The 16459-nt window shown below is 34.3% G+C and overlaps 1 protein-coding gene across 1 annotated transcript in view; it reads right to left on the bottom strand.

The window, feature by feature from the left end:
- The window catches only part of GABRA2 (gamma-aminobutyric acid type A receptor subunit alpha2), a 115885-nt gene that overhangs the window by 38371 nt on the left and 61055 nt on the right, over window positions 1-16459 (bottom strand). The window contains exons 5-8 of the mRNA XM_024731708.1: window positions 9094-9314; window positions 7198-7280; window positions 2341-2484; window positions 1159-1311 (exon numbers count right to left, since the gene is read on the bottom strand). Of these exons, the coding sequence (XP_024587476.1) occupies window positions 1159-1311; window positions 2341-2484; window positions 7198-7280; window positions 9094-9314 (601 nt within the window). The remainder of the gene's footprint in view (window positions 1-1158; window positions 1312-2340; window positions 2485-7197; window positions 7281-9093; window positions 9315-16459) is intronic.

Genomic DNA, 16459 nt, shown 5'->3' with positions numbered 1-16459 from the left:
AGGCATTGTTCTAAGAGCTTACACATGTCTATGGTCTCAAAACACTATAGTCTATAAGATAAAGGTACACTATCTTAGCATGGCCTACAAGGACTTCCCATTAGGCCTCAAGCTATACTTCTATCTGTATGTATATCAACTGACACTGAAACAGCTCACTGTCACTGAATACACTATGTTCTTTCATCCTTCAATGTCACTGCACACTTTATCCTTTTTTGGCTAGGATTCTTGTCCCATATCATCTGTCTGGGAAACTCCTACTTATCCTTCAAGAATTAGCTCGAATGTTGACTCAGCTACTTAATCAGTCCTTTTAGGGAGGATCCATGCCCCTGTCTTTTTTAATGGTTTATATGTGCCTCTTTTATAATGATTTCATCTTGTGTTGCCATTATCTTTCCTGCTTATTCTGATGCCCTCCACTGTACAGAGATAGTTGAATGCAAGGACTGTATTTTATATGCTTTTGCACCTTTAGGGCCTGATGCCATATCCAACTTAGTAGATTCTCAATACAGCTTTCCTAGATGAATGAGTGGACCAAATACACAAAGGTGATCTACTTTGTCACAAAATGTACTCATCCTAGTTCATATATCCAAAAAGCAGTAACCAAATTCCCCTGCATGGTTTAAATCAAGAAAATTAACTTTGTTATTAAACACACTACTGGTAGCGAATGAGGGAGTCTTTTTCTCCCTCTCTTTCCCTTCCTCCCTTATTCTCTCTCACTTAAAGTACTAAGGTCATTTTTGTTCATCTAAAAACCAAACAAAAAAAATGAAATGAAATAAAATAAAATAAAATAAACATAGCTTAGAAATATGGTACTGTTTTACTTTACATTAAAACCTCTAAGAATATTCTCCTTATACTAACATGGAAAGAAACGTTGATAAGCAAAATGATTTAACAGAAAGAAGACAATGTAATTCAGAAGATTTGAGAACTTCTTATATTCCTTTTCAAGAGTGTGACACTGACTCTGTATTGTACCTCTCTGAGCCTCAGTTTCCTCATCTATAAGGCAAAATGAATACTCCCTGCTCTGCATACCACAAACTACTGGGGTGAAGATCAAGAGAGATAATGCTTTTGAAAGAAAGTCATGAAACAAAATGTGCTGTACAGCAAAGTATGTAGTTATTCACTCACCAAACACAGTTCTTGCAGGCACAGATTCTCTATTAAGCCAGAATGACACTTGGGAGAGAATGACAGTCATGATGCAAGGCAGATATGTCTGAATCACAAAATACCCAATTTTTCTTTTCAAGTGGAAATGAGCTGTCATTACGGTATATTCACCTAGAAGAAAAATTTAAGAAGCTTAAGAAACTGTAATAGTCAATAGTTTGAACATTTTGGAAATGGAAGGGATTAGGCAAAGAACAGTCCCTGATTTAAAAAAGGAAAGAATTTGCCCCATATATGACATGGAAAGTATATAACATTAAAATGCCCACTTAGCATAGCAAGAGTATTTAAAAGAAAATTTTCATATGACCAAAAAATTTGAACGGCATGTGTATCGTGTGGAATTTGTTTTTCTCTCTAGGTCATGCTTACTGACCAAGGGATAGAGGATTCATAAATGCTCTGACCATGGATTATCTTACTCGCACAGGTTCTCATCCCCTTTGGTCCCAACCTCAAGCCTCTGTTTTGACTGTTTCCAGTCCAGCCCTCTCTGGCTCTTTAAAGTATTGATCTCTGGCCACATCTCCAAGACTGATTTCCTGGCCCAGATTTTCTACTTTTAATCTTGTCACCAATTCTGAATTTATGTGTTAATGTCTGCTCTAATATAGTGGGGTCAGTTCTATCTGATGCTCATAGCTACCTTCCTTTCTGTTCTCTGGGTTTACATCTGCCAGATGTGAGATCATTCGTTCATACAGCTGCTTTTTCTTCGAAAGGGCTTTAGCTTTCCCACACAGACCAATAGTAATTATCCACAATCAAGAGTTGAATAGTCATAGCTTATCCAGAATAGGGGGAAAAGAATTAGAAAGTGAGGGGAATTGTAACACTGTGTGAAGGTAAAATTGGCTTGTCTCAAAAGACACACATGTTTTGAATTGGGAGCATAAGTTAGACTATTGTTTTTTAAATTTTAATGCACACCTTGGTATCTCCTTGAAATCTTGTTAAAATGCAGATTCTGACTTAGTAAGGAGTCAGGCCTGAGATTCTGAATTTCTAAAAAGCTCCCAAGCACAGTCTGCTGCTCCTTCTTAGGGCACAAAAGGTTTTAAGCAAACTGACACATTTCCAATGACGTTCACCCATTAATCTTCTCAGGAACTAGCTTTTCTTTAGACTCATTTTACTAACCTGTACTGGATTTAATTGTCTCCTTCCCAATTGATTGGCCCAGCAGATCATACTGATTTAATCTAGAGCCATCAGGAGCAACTTGTACAGAATCAGATGCATTGTATGTCCAAATGTAAGTGACCTCCGAGGTTGTATACGCATCTGTAGGAAATCAGGAAAAAAATCTTTTTAAGCATTTTAGTAAGAACTATCAATAACATCCAGCATCAAAGTTCGCATATTTCATAGAATTACTGTTTACTATAAAAATTGATATTTTTTAGGGCAAAAAAGTGCCTTTGAAATTTACAACTTCAGTATGAAGGGTGTGAAGCAGACCAAGAGAGACAACCATGACCACAAGAGTATTTTCACTGTAACCACTTTGAGAGATGAAGAGCAAATTTCTCTTTAGAGCCTGCAAAAATCACTGGGCCCTGAGATGGTTAAAACATCCTCCATATTCGCAAGGTAGTAGATGACGGCATTACAGTAAACAGGTTATGAATGCCCAAGGCCCATTTAACCAGTTAATTTAGAAATAATAATCACTCATGAAAAACTTATGTCCATGTGAGAATAATGATATGTGTTTATTTTAGGTATTATTTTTGTAGTTAGTTTTGTAGGTTTTTCTTCAAAACGTTCACCTAGTTAAGAATTAAGTGACTTGGGCTTCCCTGGTGGCGCAGTGGTTGAGAGTCCGCCTGCCGATGCAGGGGACATGGGTTCATGCCCCGGTCCGGGAAGATCCCACATGCTGCGGAGCGGCTGGGGCCGTGAGCCATGGCTACTGAGCCTGCGTGTCCGGAGCCTGTGCTCCGCAACGGGAGAGGCCACAACAGTGAGAGGCCCGCGTACCGCAACAACAACAAAAATGAATTAAGTGACTTAACTATCATAGTACAATGCATTTCATTAGAAGAATGAGAATTTTGCAGAATATGCAAAATAATTCAGAATGCTATAGTTTCGCAAGTTGAAAACACTTTTTAAAACCTGTTCATTTTAAAATTAATTAATGCACACAGATCTCACTGAACTATACTTGCATAGCATCCTAATTAAGCTATGGATTGGCAGGAGGAGACAAATCACATACAGACCAAGTATAATTTTCTGATTTATTTGGCCAAGGATACAGAACTAAGCAGAAGTGAGATGACTCTAACGCTGGAAGGCAGGCAGCCTATCTTGTCTCAGTACTTCTCTGGCCCTGGCATTTCCCTTGTGCCTGTAGGGGGAACAGCTGACCTCTCCATGCGGGCAGAGTCTCTCCACAGTTGAATAACCAGACAATTCCAGCTGTACTACTGTCCTTTCAAAGAACTTCTGTGCACTTTTGCTCAAGGGAATGTTTAGAAATATTAGTTACTCCTGGTCCTTGAGCAAAACTCAGCATCACAGTCACATTTTCAGTTGAGGGAGAGAAAGAACCAGCAATATCTCTGCCTCTAGCTCTCCAGGACACTGGAAAAGCTCATTTACCTGCCATCTAATAGATTTTCTAGGTTAATACCATTGTTCCGGGGTGGTTCTGGTACTTACCTTGATCTAAAGTCTGTGATCACAAATCCATTCCCACTTAAGCATTAGTTACAATAAAGTGAATGCTGTGTCTTATTCACTGTGTGGTCTTTTAATGACATACTACAGTGTTGTCTGGTTTTCAGAATGTTACTAGTAAATGTTAATATCAGTGAAATACATGTATACACCTACACCCACAAATAATTATATTATGTGAAACAATTTTTGAAATAGCATTCTAAAAAAGTATGTATGTATGTATATCATTATACATACTTCATATCACTATATGTATATATATATATATGTATTTGTTTTAATAGCAGATCTATTCCTACAGCTTATGAATGAATTCAGTTACCCTAAGGTCTAAATTTTTATTAATTAATTTCAATTAGTTAATCATTGATGATTCTGCTGTTACGTATAAATAAGTAACATGAGTAATGTGTATAACTAGCAATGCATTTGCAGATCATCAAGTGGCCTTCTCTTCAATAAAATTTCAAATGACACAGAATTTAATAAACCAAAAAGACATCACATGCTCCAGTTCATATTAGAAGGCCTCAGAGTAGTCAGTAGTTGTGGATCTTAATAACTTATGAGGTTTTATTTTAAGCAATTATAATAATTCTACTTTTGAATTTTGACGTTTACCTTTAAACATAAATAAGAGAAGATGAAACTCTACAAACGTAGGTGACATTTTAAAGAAACTAGTAAGAGACTAATGGGAGGGACTCTATCTTTACTCATCTCTATACTTCTTGCACCTGGCACAATGCCTGTTACGAGGAAAATGTTCTTACTTCATTCTTGCTAGATTAATTAATAAACTCATAATATTTTAATTCTGTTATTTACTGTTATGAAAGATGGAAATCTGGATAGAAGCCTAAGAATATGTTAAAGAAAATGACTGATCCTGCCCATGTCTTTTGTAAAAAAGCAATTATTTACTTTCATTTTTTAGGCAGGAATGTTTTTTAGATTGGGGGTCTGATGAGAGAAGAGAGAGCAGAAAGTCATGCAATGCAGATAAGAGGCATTTCCTGGCCTACCAACACACATATAAACTTGGAGACCATTGTGATTTTTCAGTGAAGTATAAAAGGAGAGAAAGACAAATTTCTTTATAAATTCCATATCTAGATTAAGTTTCCATTAAATAATTTTATTTAATTTTATGCAATAATCCATTTTGAGTCCTAATCTGCATTAAACATCAAATGCATACTGACCGATTCTTAATATTTGATAACCAAAACAATCCCCAAATTATTTTTATCCAAAAAGAAAATTTATAATTTCTTTTGGGATAATGCCCAGAATACTCTTAGATTTCCATTCAGGAAGTTTTAAATCAAATTAAACAGCAAAGAATTATAAAAAGATGTGAGGCAATGGGAATAACGCAAAACGAAACTGAATTCAAAATTTAAATTAGTAGAAAAGATGCTTCTTTTATTTGAGAACAATGATAAAAAGTTCCAGAAATTCTGTCATTTGTGGGGACATGAGGGAGTTTTTTAAATAAGTGAGGAGTAAATGACTAGAAGAAAAAGTCATGGCTGCTTCCGCTAAAATTTGTTATGCCAGTATTTTAAGTTTTAGGTTGGCTTGTTAGTCTATACACCATGCTCGTGTCCATACTATTAACACTATGTCTCAAGTACCTACTATTGGCAAGGATAAATGAAAGAATATACAACTTTTTTACTCAATGTGTCAGAAAATAAATATAGAGAAAACTAAATTTAAAAAATTACTTCAATAGAAAATGCCTAACAGTAAGCTCTGTGTGCTGCCTGAAACACTTCTAGACACAGAAAACCATATTCTCAAATGTACAATATTACACTACTCTGAAGATGCACTCTAAGGGATTTTAAAATTTCATTTAAAATATTTTCAGGTGTATTTATTTCAAATTCAGAATTGAGACATCATACGTCATTTATATTTGGTATCTTAATGGCACTAACTTGTCCACTGAAAAATGCCTTTCCTTCTTAGACCATTACTGCATCTTGAATAAATCCTTTCTTTGGTATGAAGGCTTTTCAGTTTTCTATTTAATGCCATTTATGCAATGCAAATGAGTTTTTCTCTGCTGCAGTTTTTCCAGCATCATGTTTACTTTGTATAACAAGATTGACTATCTTAAATAATCTTCGAAAAAGTGCCAGTATTGAAGTGATAGTTTCCGTGAAAAGAAAAAAGGGTTTATTGTTAAACAAAGGAGAGATTCTCAAAGAAAACAGAGAGCTGACACCTTTCGTAAGATTGAACAGAACAAACAAGATTGAACTTCTCATTCCACAAAACTACGGCCATCAATAAAATTAGAGGGTTTTGCATTCATATTAGCCACCATTCTTCTCTTTTCTTTCACTTGATACAGTCTGTGGGGAGAAGGCATATTATTCAGTCATACATATTTGTATCAGGTGAGAGAACTGCATTTCTATGCAAGAGAATGAAAAGTCAAAACTGCCCAGAATGGACAAAGATGAAGGTGCCAGAAAGAGCAAAGGTTTCTGAAAAGGTCAGGCTATGGAACACACTCACAAAAGAGAGAAGCTGCTTAGCTGTGTCCATGAATTTATCCTGAACCTGCCCTGAATGCCTTGTGGGCCTAGGGAGATGATTTGACCTTCCCTCTTTTCAATTATTCTGGGAGAGCTAATGCTTCTGCTTGACATATAAGATACAACCTCAGTGACCTAAAGAACAGCCAAACGCACAGAGGCTTTTCTGAAATATTTTATGTACACAGAAAGTGCCCACATGTAGCAATCGAGTTACATCATCTTCTTCAAATTTATTTTAGAAAGAAACTTTCCTTCCGTTATTAGAGAGTAGAAAGGTAATTAGAGATCCAGCTTTTTTTTTTACCTATTCTCCGTTGCCATTTGCAACAGGTTGATCACTACTTTAACAAATAGAATCTATCCTTAACATTTCATTCTTAGTTGAAAAAAAAGCCGTTTATTTAGCATTTTTAATGGGTTAGCGCTTGAAAAAGAAGGTAAATGACATAGTCCTGACCTTCAAGGAGCTCCCAGTCTACTTTTTCACATTGATAAAAACGCAAGGTGTTCTTTATTAGCAGTAAAGCAAATGACAATTAAACACAATGGTTAAGATATGATATTTGAGAATACAATAGGGCTAGCCAATTGATTACTTGAGGGAAATCAGTATGTTTTTTATTTCTGCATCTTATTGGGCAAGTATTAAGCATCCCATCATATGAGAAGAAAGTATACAATTATGTTGTGCTGCTGCCTATCCCTGATTTTATTGACCCAAAACATGTACCTTCATCCCCATACTTACAGCTGCCAAATTTCAGAGGACATGAGTGGGCATCCATTGGAAAATCCTCCAAGTGCATTGGACACTCAGCTTGAACTGTAAGCCTAAAAGTCAAAATTCCACTCTTTGTTTACGTAAATTTGCAAGTCAAGATAAATCACTGCTTATTGTGGTCAACAGAATTAATGATGAGGTAGGACCCTCATTAGGGCATCTGATTAGGCTAATTCACATTTAAATATGCTTTTGTTCTTTCACATTTAGGTGATCCTTCAGAAGACATTTGCACCTACAAAATCTGAGCTCAAGTAACAATATTTATTTAAAAATATGCTTTAAGCACTTTGTACTATATGGTTAGTTAAGAAGAAGTTATGTACACATTTTTGAAGGCTATTTTCCCATTAACTTCAGTATTAACATTTGAAATCTTGAAGAAAAAAATGAAAAACAAACCTCTGTCATAAAAAGAATGCTATTTTCTCCCAACATTCTATCAATAACCATATAGCAAAATTGATATAGGAATTCAATAATGCCTCAGAGAAGCACCCTTCAAAATTATGTAAATTGTAAATGAATATCATATACTGTATATAGATACATATATATAAATATAGACATAGTTACATATATAGATATATCTCCTAGAAATATCTTGTTGAGACTGGACTATTCAAATTACAGACACAGGTTATGAATGTTAAAGAAATAGTTTTTTTGTATATACGTAATCACATTAAAGAGTAATCATAGCAAATTTGTTTTAAAGAAAATTATCAACTATTCCATTTCAGACAAAGGTAAATTATATAAAATAGGGACTAAAGTGAACTTACAGAAGAATCTCTGACAATGAGCAAAACAAATGTAACCAACAATTTAATTATAGCTTATATACTTCCAAGAGAGTATTTAAGTAGAACCCTACACAATATTTCTCCAAACCCCAAATTTCCAATCATTGTCTTAATTCACAGGACTAATTAGCGTGTAAAATCAAGGGGGATACGGCATCTATATTGCAAGATTCAGAGAGAGAAGCAGAAAGAATAGCTAACTTCCATTTTAGGCAATGGTCATTTAGCAATGAGAACTTAAAGAGTTTTTTTCTTTAAAGATCAAGACTGTATTATTGTCCCTTCTTAAATAACTTTCACAATTGAAACCCAACACTTAACATTTCATATGAAATAATACATCAAATGCTTCGAATACACATCTGTCTATATACAATGCTGATGAAGGTTATCTATGTTTTAAAGTCTTTATCAAACATTTACCTTTTAGATTATACACCATTTTATTAGATTTGTGATTGTTTTCTTTGTTATGTAATATAAGTAACTTATTTTAAAAAGATTGATTCATGAGAAGAGTTCAAATGGAACAGTGATTAGAGTCAACAACTGTATATTTCTTTCGATAATTTTTTAAGATTGAATCATCTGAACTTGATGTCACATGACATCTCTGAGGTTATAAAAGTATTTTTCTCCCTTCATAAGAAGGATTAAAATATTAAATTAAGTGAAACTTGCTTAAAAATCATTTAAAAATTTGATGGGATATTTCATGAGATATTAAAAATAAAATTATGTGCTTGTATAAAGAAAAATTTAAATCATACTATTAAAGTTGTATGTAACTAAAATATAGTATGAAAAGTAAACTGCCAAAAAAAATCAATTCTTAACAGCTAAGGCAATTTTTAAGCCTTAACACACTAAGATGAGTGTCAAACTCATAACCTTTATTTTTTTAAATATCAAAGCATTTATAAAGCATATTCTGGTTACCTCAATAATCTGTTATGAAAATGTTCAACTTGATAATACTTGACAGCTAAGTTGGCTGGTTGGTTAATACACAGATTCCTCAGTATTTAATGGCAACATATCAAACCTGAACACATACCTCATTGTGTATAGCAGAGTCCCATCATCCTGGATTCGAAGAAGCTTGTTTGGCATTGTCATATTATGTGCTACTGATTTTTTCCCGTTGTGGAAGAAGGTATCTGGCGTCCAGATTTTGCTGGCCATTAAATTGTTAAGTCGAAGGATGTTCATAGGACCTTTAAATTTTAACCGTTCATCTTTCCATTTTTGTCGAAAGAAAACATCTATTGTATATTCCTGAAATATAAAATAGAATTATTTTGAAAATAATAAATGTTTTAGATACAAAGACACTATAAAATTTCAACAAAAATAATAATATAAATAGTTGAAAAAGAGAGAAAACTATTTTGAGAAGTGAATTTTGAAAGATCATTCCTTTATCTTATCAATAAATGTTGCCACTTACAATGGGATAAAGCATGTGTATTTGCACAATTAGCTACATATTATTATGAAAAGAAAATAATAAATTTACTTTCTCTGGTGTCTTTCAGTTGAACAAGGTCTTAGGCAAACTGCTTTACTACACTGTATAGTTTAGAACCACTCGGAAAGGGGGCATGCTTTGGCCGGGTCTGGGTGGATTGTCCCAAATCATTCATCTCAGGAATGAGTAAGGAGGCAAGCAGGCAGCCTGATTCTCAGTAGAAAAAAAAGAAGAAAGGAAAAGAAACAACTATTAATACACACACTGTGGGATCTATATGACATCTCCTGTTGCCAAAGAAACTATAAAAAAAAATCCTATTGCTTTCTTAATCCTAAAAAAATGGTGAGACGTCATACTGTTAACAAGAATGTATTGGGGAAGATGATTTCAATAAAGTTTATTTAATGAAATTGTAATAAAATACTTTGAAAAGGTATTAGAATACTTAAAATATGAATATTTTGCCAACAAACACCCTCAGGTTAAAATGTACTTTAAAATATTCATACAGACCAGCTAGTGATCAATTCCCCTATTATCATCCTCCAATACGTTAAAAGTTGTTTTATTCAATCTCTCTGTCTCTCACCCTCTCTCTCTCTTTTCTCGTTCCCCACCTCCCCTCTTTTTTCATTTTCTCTCTGTCTTTCTTAGGATAAGAGGATGTATACATTTTAGATGAGATGTACAATTCACAATTATGATCGATACTGACAATTTTTCGATATTAAAAATTTTGGTCAGTGTATGTTTGTGCAGGCACTTCCATGATAAATAACTAAAATGTTCATTTATGCACCTGAGATTGGAAATTCAGAAACTGTCCTTTGTGCATAAAGCCATAACCATCACATGTTTGAAAATAAACAACTTAGCAACTGGCAATTTCACTCAACCAAAATTATGTGTTTAAAAAAGGACATTAAAAAGGCCACATACTTATGACAATAACAAATCATTTATACCAACCTTACTCAAGTAAATGAAAGTAAATGATTCCCAGCGATCCCTCAAAACTTGAATGGATGAAGATAACAAGAAATGGCCACAGGTAATGACATATGGACAGGAAGTAAAGAGTGGCTCTGGGCTCCTAACCCTTAGAAGAAAATATCGTCATCTAATCCACCCTCACTCTCTGTGGTTTAGTCATTGTTTTTAAGTTCAGTTCTATATAAGTGTAACTCAATTTTTAAAAAGAAGCTGGATTAAGAGATGAGTTTTTGCTATCTGACAAATTTTTATGCAAATGTTTCTTCCAACTGTGGTTCTCCCAAATCCAAGCCTGATGTGAACACATTGGACATTTGCTTGTTCAGGCACACTGAATATATTTTACAACTTTCTGTAAAACTTCAAATTCAATTTTTCCATTTCTATAAAATTATGAGATGTTTTATCTGTGTTCAGAAGCTCTTGCTATAGCAGCAAATATTTCCTAGAGATCCATCACATAGGGAATACTCAAGGTTTCCAAACAGTAAATTACAGGTGAGCTCTTTTTAAAAAGTGTCCCAGGTATGCTCTGCCAACCTCTGCAGAGTGACCTATGCCTTTTTCTTCCCCTCTCCGCAACCAGGTACATTCATGTTATGCTCTGGGCAATTTTAGCAATCCGCATCCTCGCTATTCATCAGATAAAGCAAGTTCCCTACTTGTCTGGGCCAAGAACTGTACTCACAGCCATGCTCCCAGTCCCTTGAACATCTGGAAGAAACAGTCAGCTGTCTGTATCTTTACTACTCATAATACAGCTTTCTATTACTAAAGATCGTATACTGCAATTATACCTTTGTTCCTCTGCCTTCTGCTAGATCTGCTAGATCTTCTAGCAGATCTTCATAAAAGGCACTATGGCTTTCATTGTGCATTATTTTACTTTGTCTTCAGAGACATAAGAGAGTGTAAAGAATACTACAAACACTTTGTAACCATCACCAGCAAGAATCACAAATATTATTGAAGCATTCTCTCTCCTGTGTATCCCTCCTCAGTCACATTCCCCTACTCCATGAGGAAATAATCATCTTGAATTTGGTGTTTATCATTCCCATACATGGGCTTATGTATTTACTATATAAATGTATGTGTTCTGTGTCACATTTTTAACATTTCTATAAATGAGATCATACTGTGTATACTTTTCTGACAGATTTTTTTTAGTTACATTGTTGAGATTTATTCATAGCAATATATCTAGTACTTTGGTTCATTTTTCATTGCTACCTAGCATTACCTTGTAAGAACGTTTTACAGTATTCCTCCTTTTCCATGTTCTTTAATATTTTTTCTATTTCCTTTGTCACTATTGTAAGCAATACTGTTATGAACATTATCAAACAATGCTTTAAGGTGTAAGAGTTACTTTAGACCAGAGGTCGGCAAACTTTTTCCATCAGGGGCCAGTTAGTAAGCGTTCTAGGCTTTGCTGGCCATACGGTCGGTATCACAACTACTCAGCTCTGCTATTGTAGTCTGACACAGATAACACTTCAATGAGTCAGAGTGTCTATACTGCAATAAATCTGTGTTTACAAGGAAAGGCGGTCAACAGGATTTTGCCCGTGGATCATGGTATATCCATCACTGCTCTAGAGTAAATGGAAAAGTGGGGATACAAAATTTATTATATGTGCAATCAATAACAAGATATTGTCAAAATGAAATTGTAAGACGTGTATACATTGCAATAAATAACAAGATACTGTCAAATCTTCAAAAATAACAAGATATTGTCAAGTTGAAATCCTAAGAGATGTATACATTTATATCCCCACTAGGTTCTCTACAACTTGGTATAGACAGAATATTTCATTTTAACCATTATGGTTGGCGTGAAATGGTTCACAGTGCTGCCATTTGACTTTTTCTATTAACTAGTAAAATTTAACACATTTTCATATGTTTATTAAATGCTCTACTTTTTTATGGATTGTTTGCTCATGTCATTTACTCAATTTCCTTTTAGGTTGTCCTTTTCTTATTGAGTTATAGAAATTCTTCATATTTTCTATATACATATATTTTAGAAAAATACAGAACTCACTAAGAATTATAATAAAGATCATAAAGGTATACAAAAGATCATAAATATACCCCTGTATGTTTCTCTTAAACATGTCAAAGTTCTGCTTTTAACATTTAGGTCCTGGAATTACTGTGTATCATATGAGACACAGATCCAAATTTTTTTTTCAAATGGAAAACAACTTTCTGGTACCATTTATTGACTGGCCTATCTTTCCCCACAGCTCAGCAATGGCATTTCTTTCATGTATCTAGTGCTTATATAGGCAGGGATCTGTTTCTGTTTATATTTCAGTCGAAGACATTTTATACTTCCTATTACGGCTTTTTTCTTCTTTATGTGGGAGATATTGTGAAGTATGTTTTTATGATTCCAAATATATCGGTTTCTTTTACTTATATTTTTGTCACTGATGTTTAATTTTACTGCTTTATGATAAGAGATTATGCTCTGAAGATAGCAATAATTTTCAATGTACTTAAAATAGCTTAAGAAAAATTTTTGTTGAACCTGACCATTTCCATCTTTTAATGGTAAGACAATTCAGTCCATTTGCATTTAATGTGATTACTAATATATTAGGTATGTCCCCAGGCTATACTGTTTTTAGCAGTGACAAAATGATGAGGATAGATGGGATAACTTATTTGGATGTTTCATGATTAACTGATTAAAATAAATAAGAACTCTAGAAAATTATGGAAGAGGAATCATAAAAGAACACAGATACATGCACACATACACAATGAGTAGAGGGAGAGAAAAGTATCAAACTAAGAGAAAAGAAATTTTAAAAAGTATATAGAGATTAACAGTGTCAAATAGTGGTGAAAGATCTTGAACGCTTAGTAGAAAAAAAGAGTTCAGAAACCAAAATGCAATGGGTTGAGGAGTGAACAGAGCATACAAGTGGGAAAAAGTAAAGTATAATGTACTCTTTGCCACTCCTGATTTTGTAAAAGCCATTAAGGGAAATCAGAGTTTAACCAGTAAAATCTAGAGACTAACTTATACCATTTAGCTATTGCCATGTTAAAAGACACCTAAAATGCAGTAGTTTAAAATAGCAGCCATTTATTATTAGCTCATAAGACTGAAGGTCAGCTGATCTCACCTGGGCTCAGTTGATCTCAGCTGTTCTTGCTCATGCATCTGTGGGTTAGGCGGCCATTGGCTGATCTGAGCTGTTATTGTGTAGAGACACTGGGGCAACTCAGCTCTGCTCCAAGTGTCTCTCATCCTACTCCAGGGACCACTGGTCTACCCTGCGCTTACATTTCTCATGATGATGGCAGAAGTACAAAAGAACAACCCCCAACGCACAAGCCCATTTCAAGCCATTGGTTGTGTGATGTCTGTTAACAACCCATTGGCCAGAGAAAGTCACATAACTGAGTTGAGTGACAAATACTTTAGCAGGTCACCTCACTCTCAGTGGGAGGGCATTACGAAGTTAACGAAAAAACATGTTGATATTGAAAGGGGTGAAGAATGGGTGCCACCACTGCAGCCTATCACACTAGCCCTCGGTGAGAGAAAAATAAAAGATTTTTGTGAATGAAATGAGATGTTTGAGAACATCTGAAACTTCATCATGTGACTCCAATGAAAGTTACATGGGTCTAATATCGGGGGGCAGGTTGGTTATAAGTTAGTAAGTATAACTGTAGTCAACTGTATTGTACCTCAATTAAGTGTGGGCCCGTGAGCAGAAGCAAGATTATCAGCTTAGAGCAGTAGCTTACAAAGTGGGGTATGTACATCCATTTGGGTGTAGGAAGAAAATATTAGAATCTTTATGTCTATATAGAATTCTTATCTAAATACAAGAAGTAAATTAAGCTTTACTAATAATATATGGAATGATATTGGCACTCTCACTATGTCCATAAGTAGTAGATGATGGTCATGCATGAAAGGCATGCTATGGGAAGAGAAGAAGCCACAACAGGGAATGGTCAAGTGATGCTGAATTCATTTGCATTCAGTGTACTGTGGTTTGTACTCAGGTGAATTTTCAAGTTATAATAACTAGTTTTGATTAAACTAACTCTAGTGAAAATAGCCAATTGGCTTAAAAATTATTGCTAAATGACACCATGGATCGAAGAAAACACTAATAATTACACAAGCACAAGTGAAAAATAGGAAAAGGGGATATCACTTCTATGCCTAATATGAGTTCTTCATTAGCCACATAAAGAATGATGAACTAATAAACTCTACAAAGAAATATGCAAAAGCAAATTCATAATTTTCAATAAGGCTACTTAAAATATGGGTTTATACCCACTGCATTTAATGATGAGCTTCATCTGAAGCATATGTTGTGCCATGAAATACTGGTTAATGATAGCATAAGGACTATAAATAGTAAGTTGTTTTGAAAGTAAGTTGTAAATAGTAAGTTGTTTTGAAAACCAAATATCCAGAACATGAAGATGAACAGCGAAACTTGGTAGATGGGTTTTTTAAAAATTGGCATGATGGTTCAGTAATCCGTAGCCAATGATGCACTTCTTAAATTTGCCTATCTTTTTCATCCATGGCAATTATTAAGACAAGTATTAAAATAGTATAAATTTAGAATCAGACTTTTTTTTTTTTTTTTTTTGCGGTACGCGGGCCTCTCACTGTTGTGGCCTCTCCCGTTGCGGAGCACAGGCTCCGGACATGCAGGCTCAGCAACCATGGCTCATGGGCCCAGCCGCTCTGCGGTAGAATCAGACTTTTGATTGCTATATTACAAAATATTAAAGAAACATATTTAGAAATAATAAAGCACAATTTAAACATATTAAATGCTAAAATATTCTCAGGAATAGAAATCTTAAGTATGAGTAAAAATAAATCTATTTTAATAATTATTCCTGAAAATAGTATGTATTTTAACTTTATCTCATTCCAATTTCTGCTTTTGTGCTTCTCAGAATACCTCAATATATTAGTACAAAAGCATATAGATACATAAACAAATAAATACAGCTGATTCACTAGTTTTTATGGTTTTGCTTTCAAGATTAAAATAACAGGGAAAGGAGACATTTCAATCAAATAATATTCATGTTATATCCACTAAGTTACTGCAGGATTTCCAGACAGATTATTTGCATGTGATTCTTTTAAATGCATAGATAACACACATTCTCAGTACTTGAAAAGAATATTTTTGAAAGGTTTCTTAAAATAAAACTCAAGTCTGTCATGAGTATATACTAATATAGTAATTATTTGATTTGTGTGTTACAAGAAAATTGCCAGAAAGTACAAAACAATGCAACTTCCTCATACAAATAAGACCTAGTCCCTTGAACCAAGGTTCTAGAAGAAATAAATAATACCAAGATCAACTACAAAATTGCTCAGAGAATACACAAACAACTAAGGAGCACAATTAGAAAGAAACAAAAAAAATTCATAAGGACCTATCAGCATGCAGCTATCCTCTGGCCTGTGTATAGGACACATGAGGCTGTTAACTGAGACTGAAAAGTTGAAGAATCCGTACACTTCAAGATTTGAAACACTCTTTGTGGGAAATTTAATCCAACTTCTCCTTCTTATAGATGGGATTATAGATAAATGTAGTGACTGTCCTGTTTCCAAGCTTGTAAGGGGCAGAACCCAGACAAGGATGTGATTTCCAGCCTAATGTCTTTACTACCACTAAGTGTTATTTCCATAAAATGTATTGCTAACAGAGAAATCACTCTCTATTACGCAGTTTATTGAATAAACATGATTTCAAGGACACATTAATTTAGTGAAGACAGCATATTTTTTAGTGCCTGGCTACATTAATTATAAGTCAGTGCTTGTAGCCAATTTCTGAAGAATTAGATCTACTCACAAAAACATAACCAAATTGCAGGACTGCTCTTGGAGTGATTTCTCATTTACTTTGATTTACTGAGTGTATTT

Source organism: Neophocaena asiaeorientalis, unplaced genomic scaffold (assembly GCF_003031525.2).
Source record: "Neophocaena asiaeorientalis asiaeorientalis breed wild unplaced genomic scaffold, Neophocaena_asiaeorientalis_V1.1 scaffold39, whole genome shotgun sequence".
Lineage (NCBI taxonomy): Eukaryota > Metazoa > Chordata > Mammalia > Artiodactyla > Phocoenidae > Neophocaena > Neophocaena asiaeorientalis.
The sequence above is the reverse complement of the archived record's forward strand: the minus strand, read 5'-3'. Positions and strand labels throughout refer to the sequence as shown.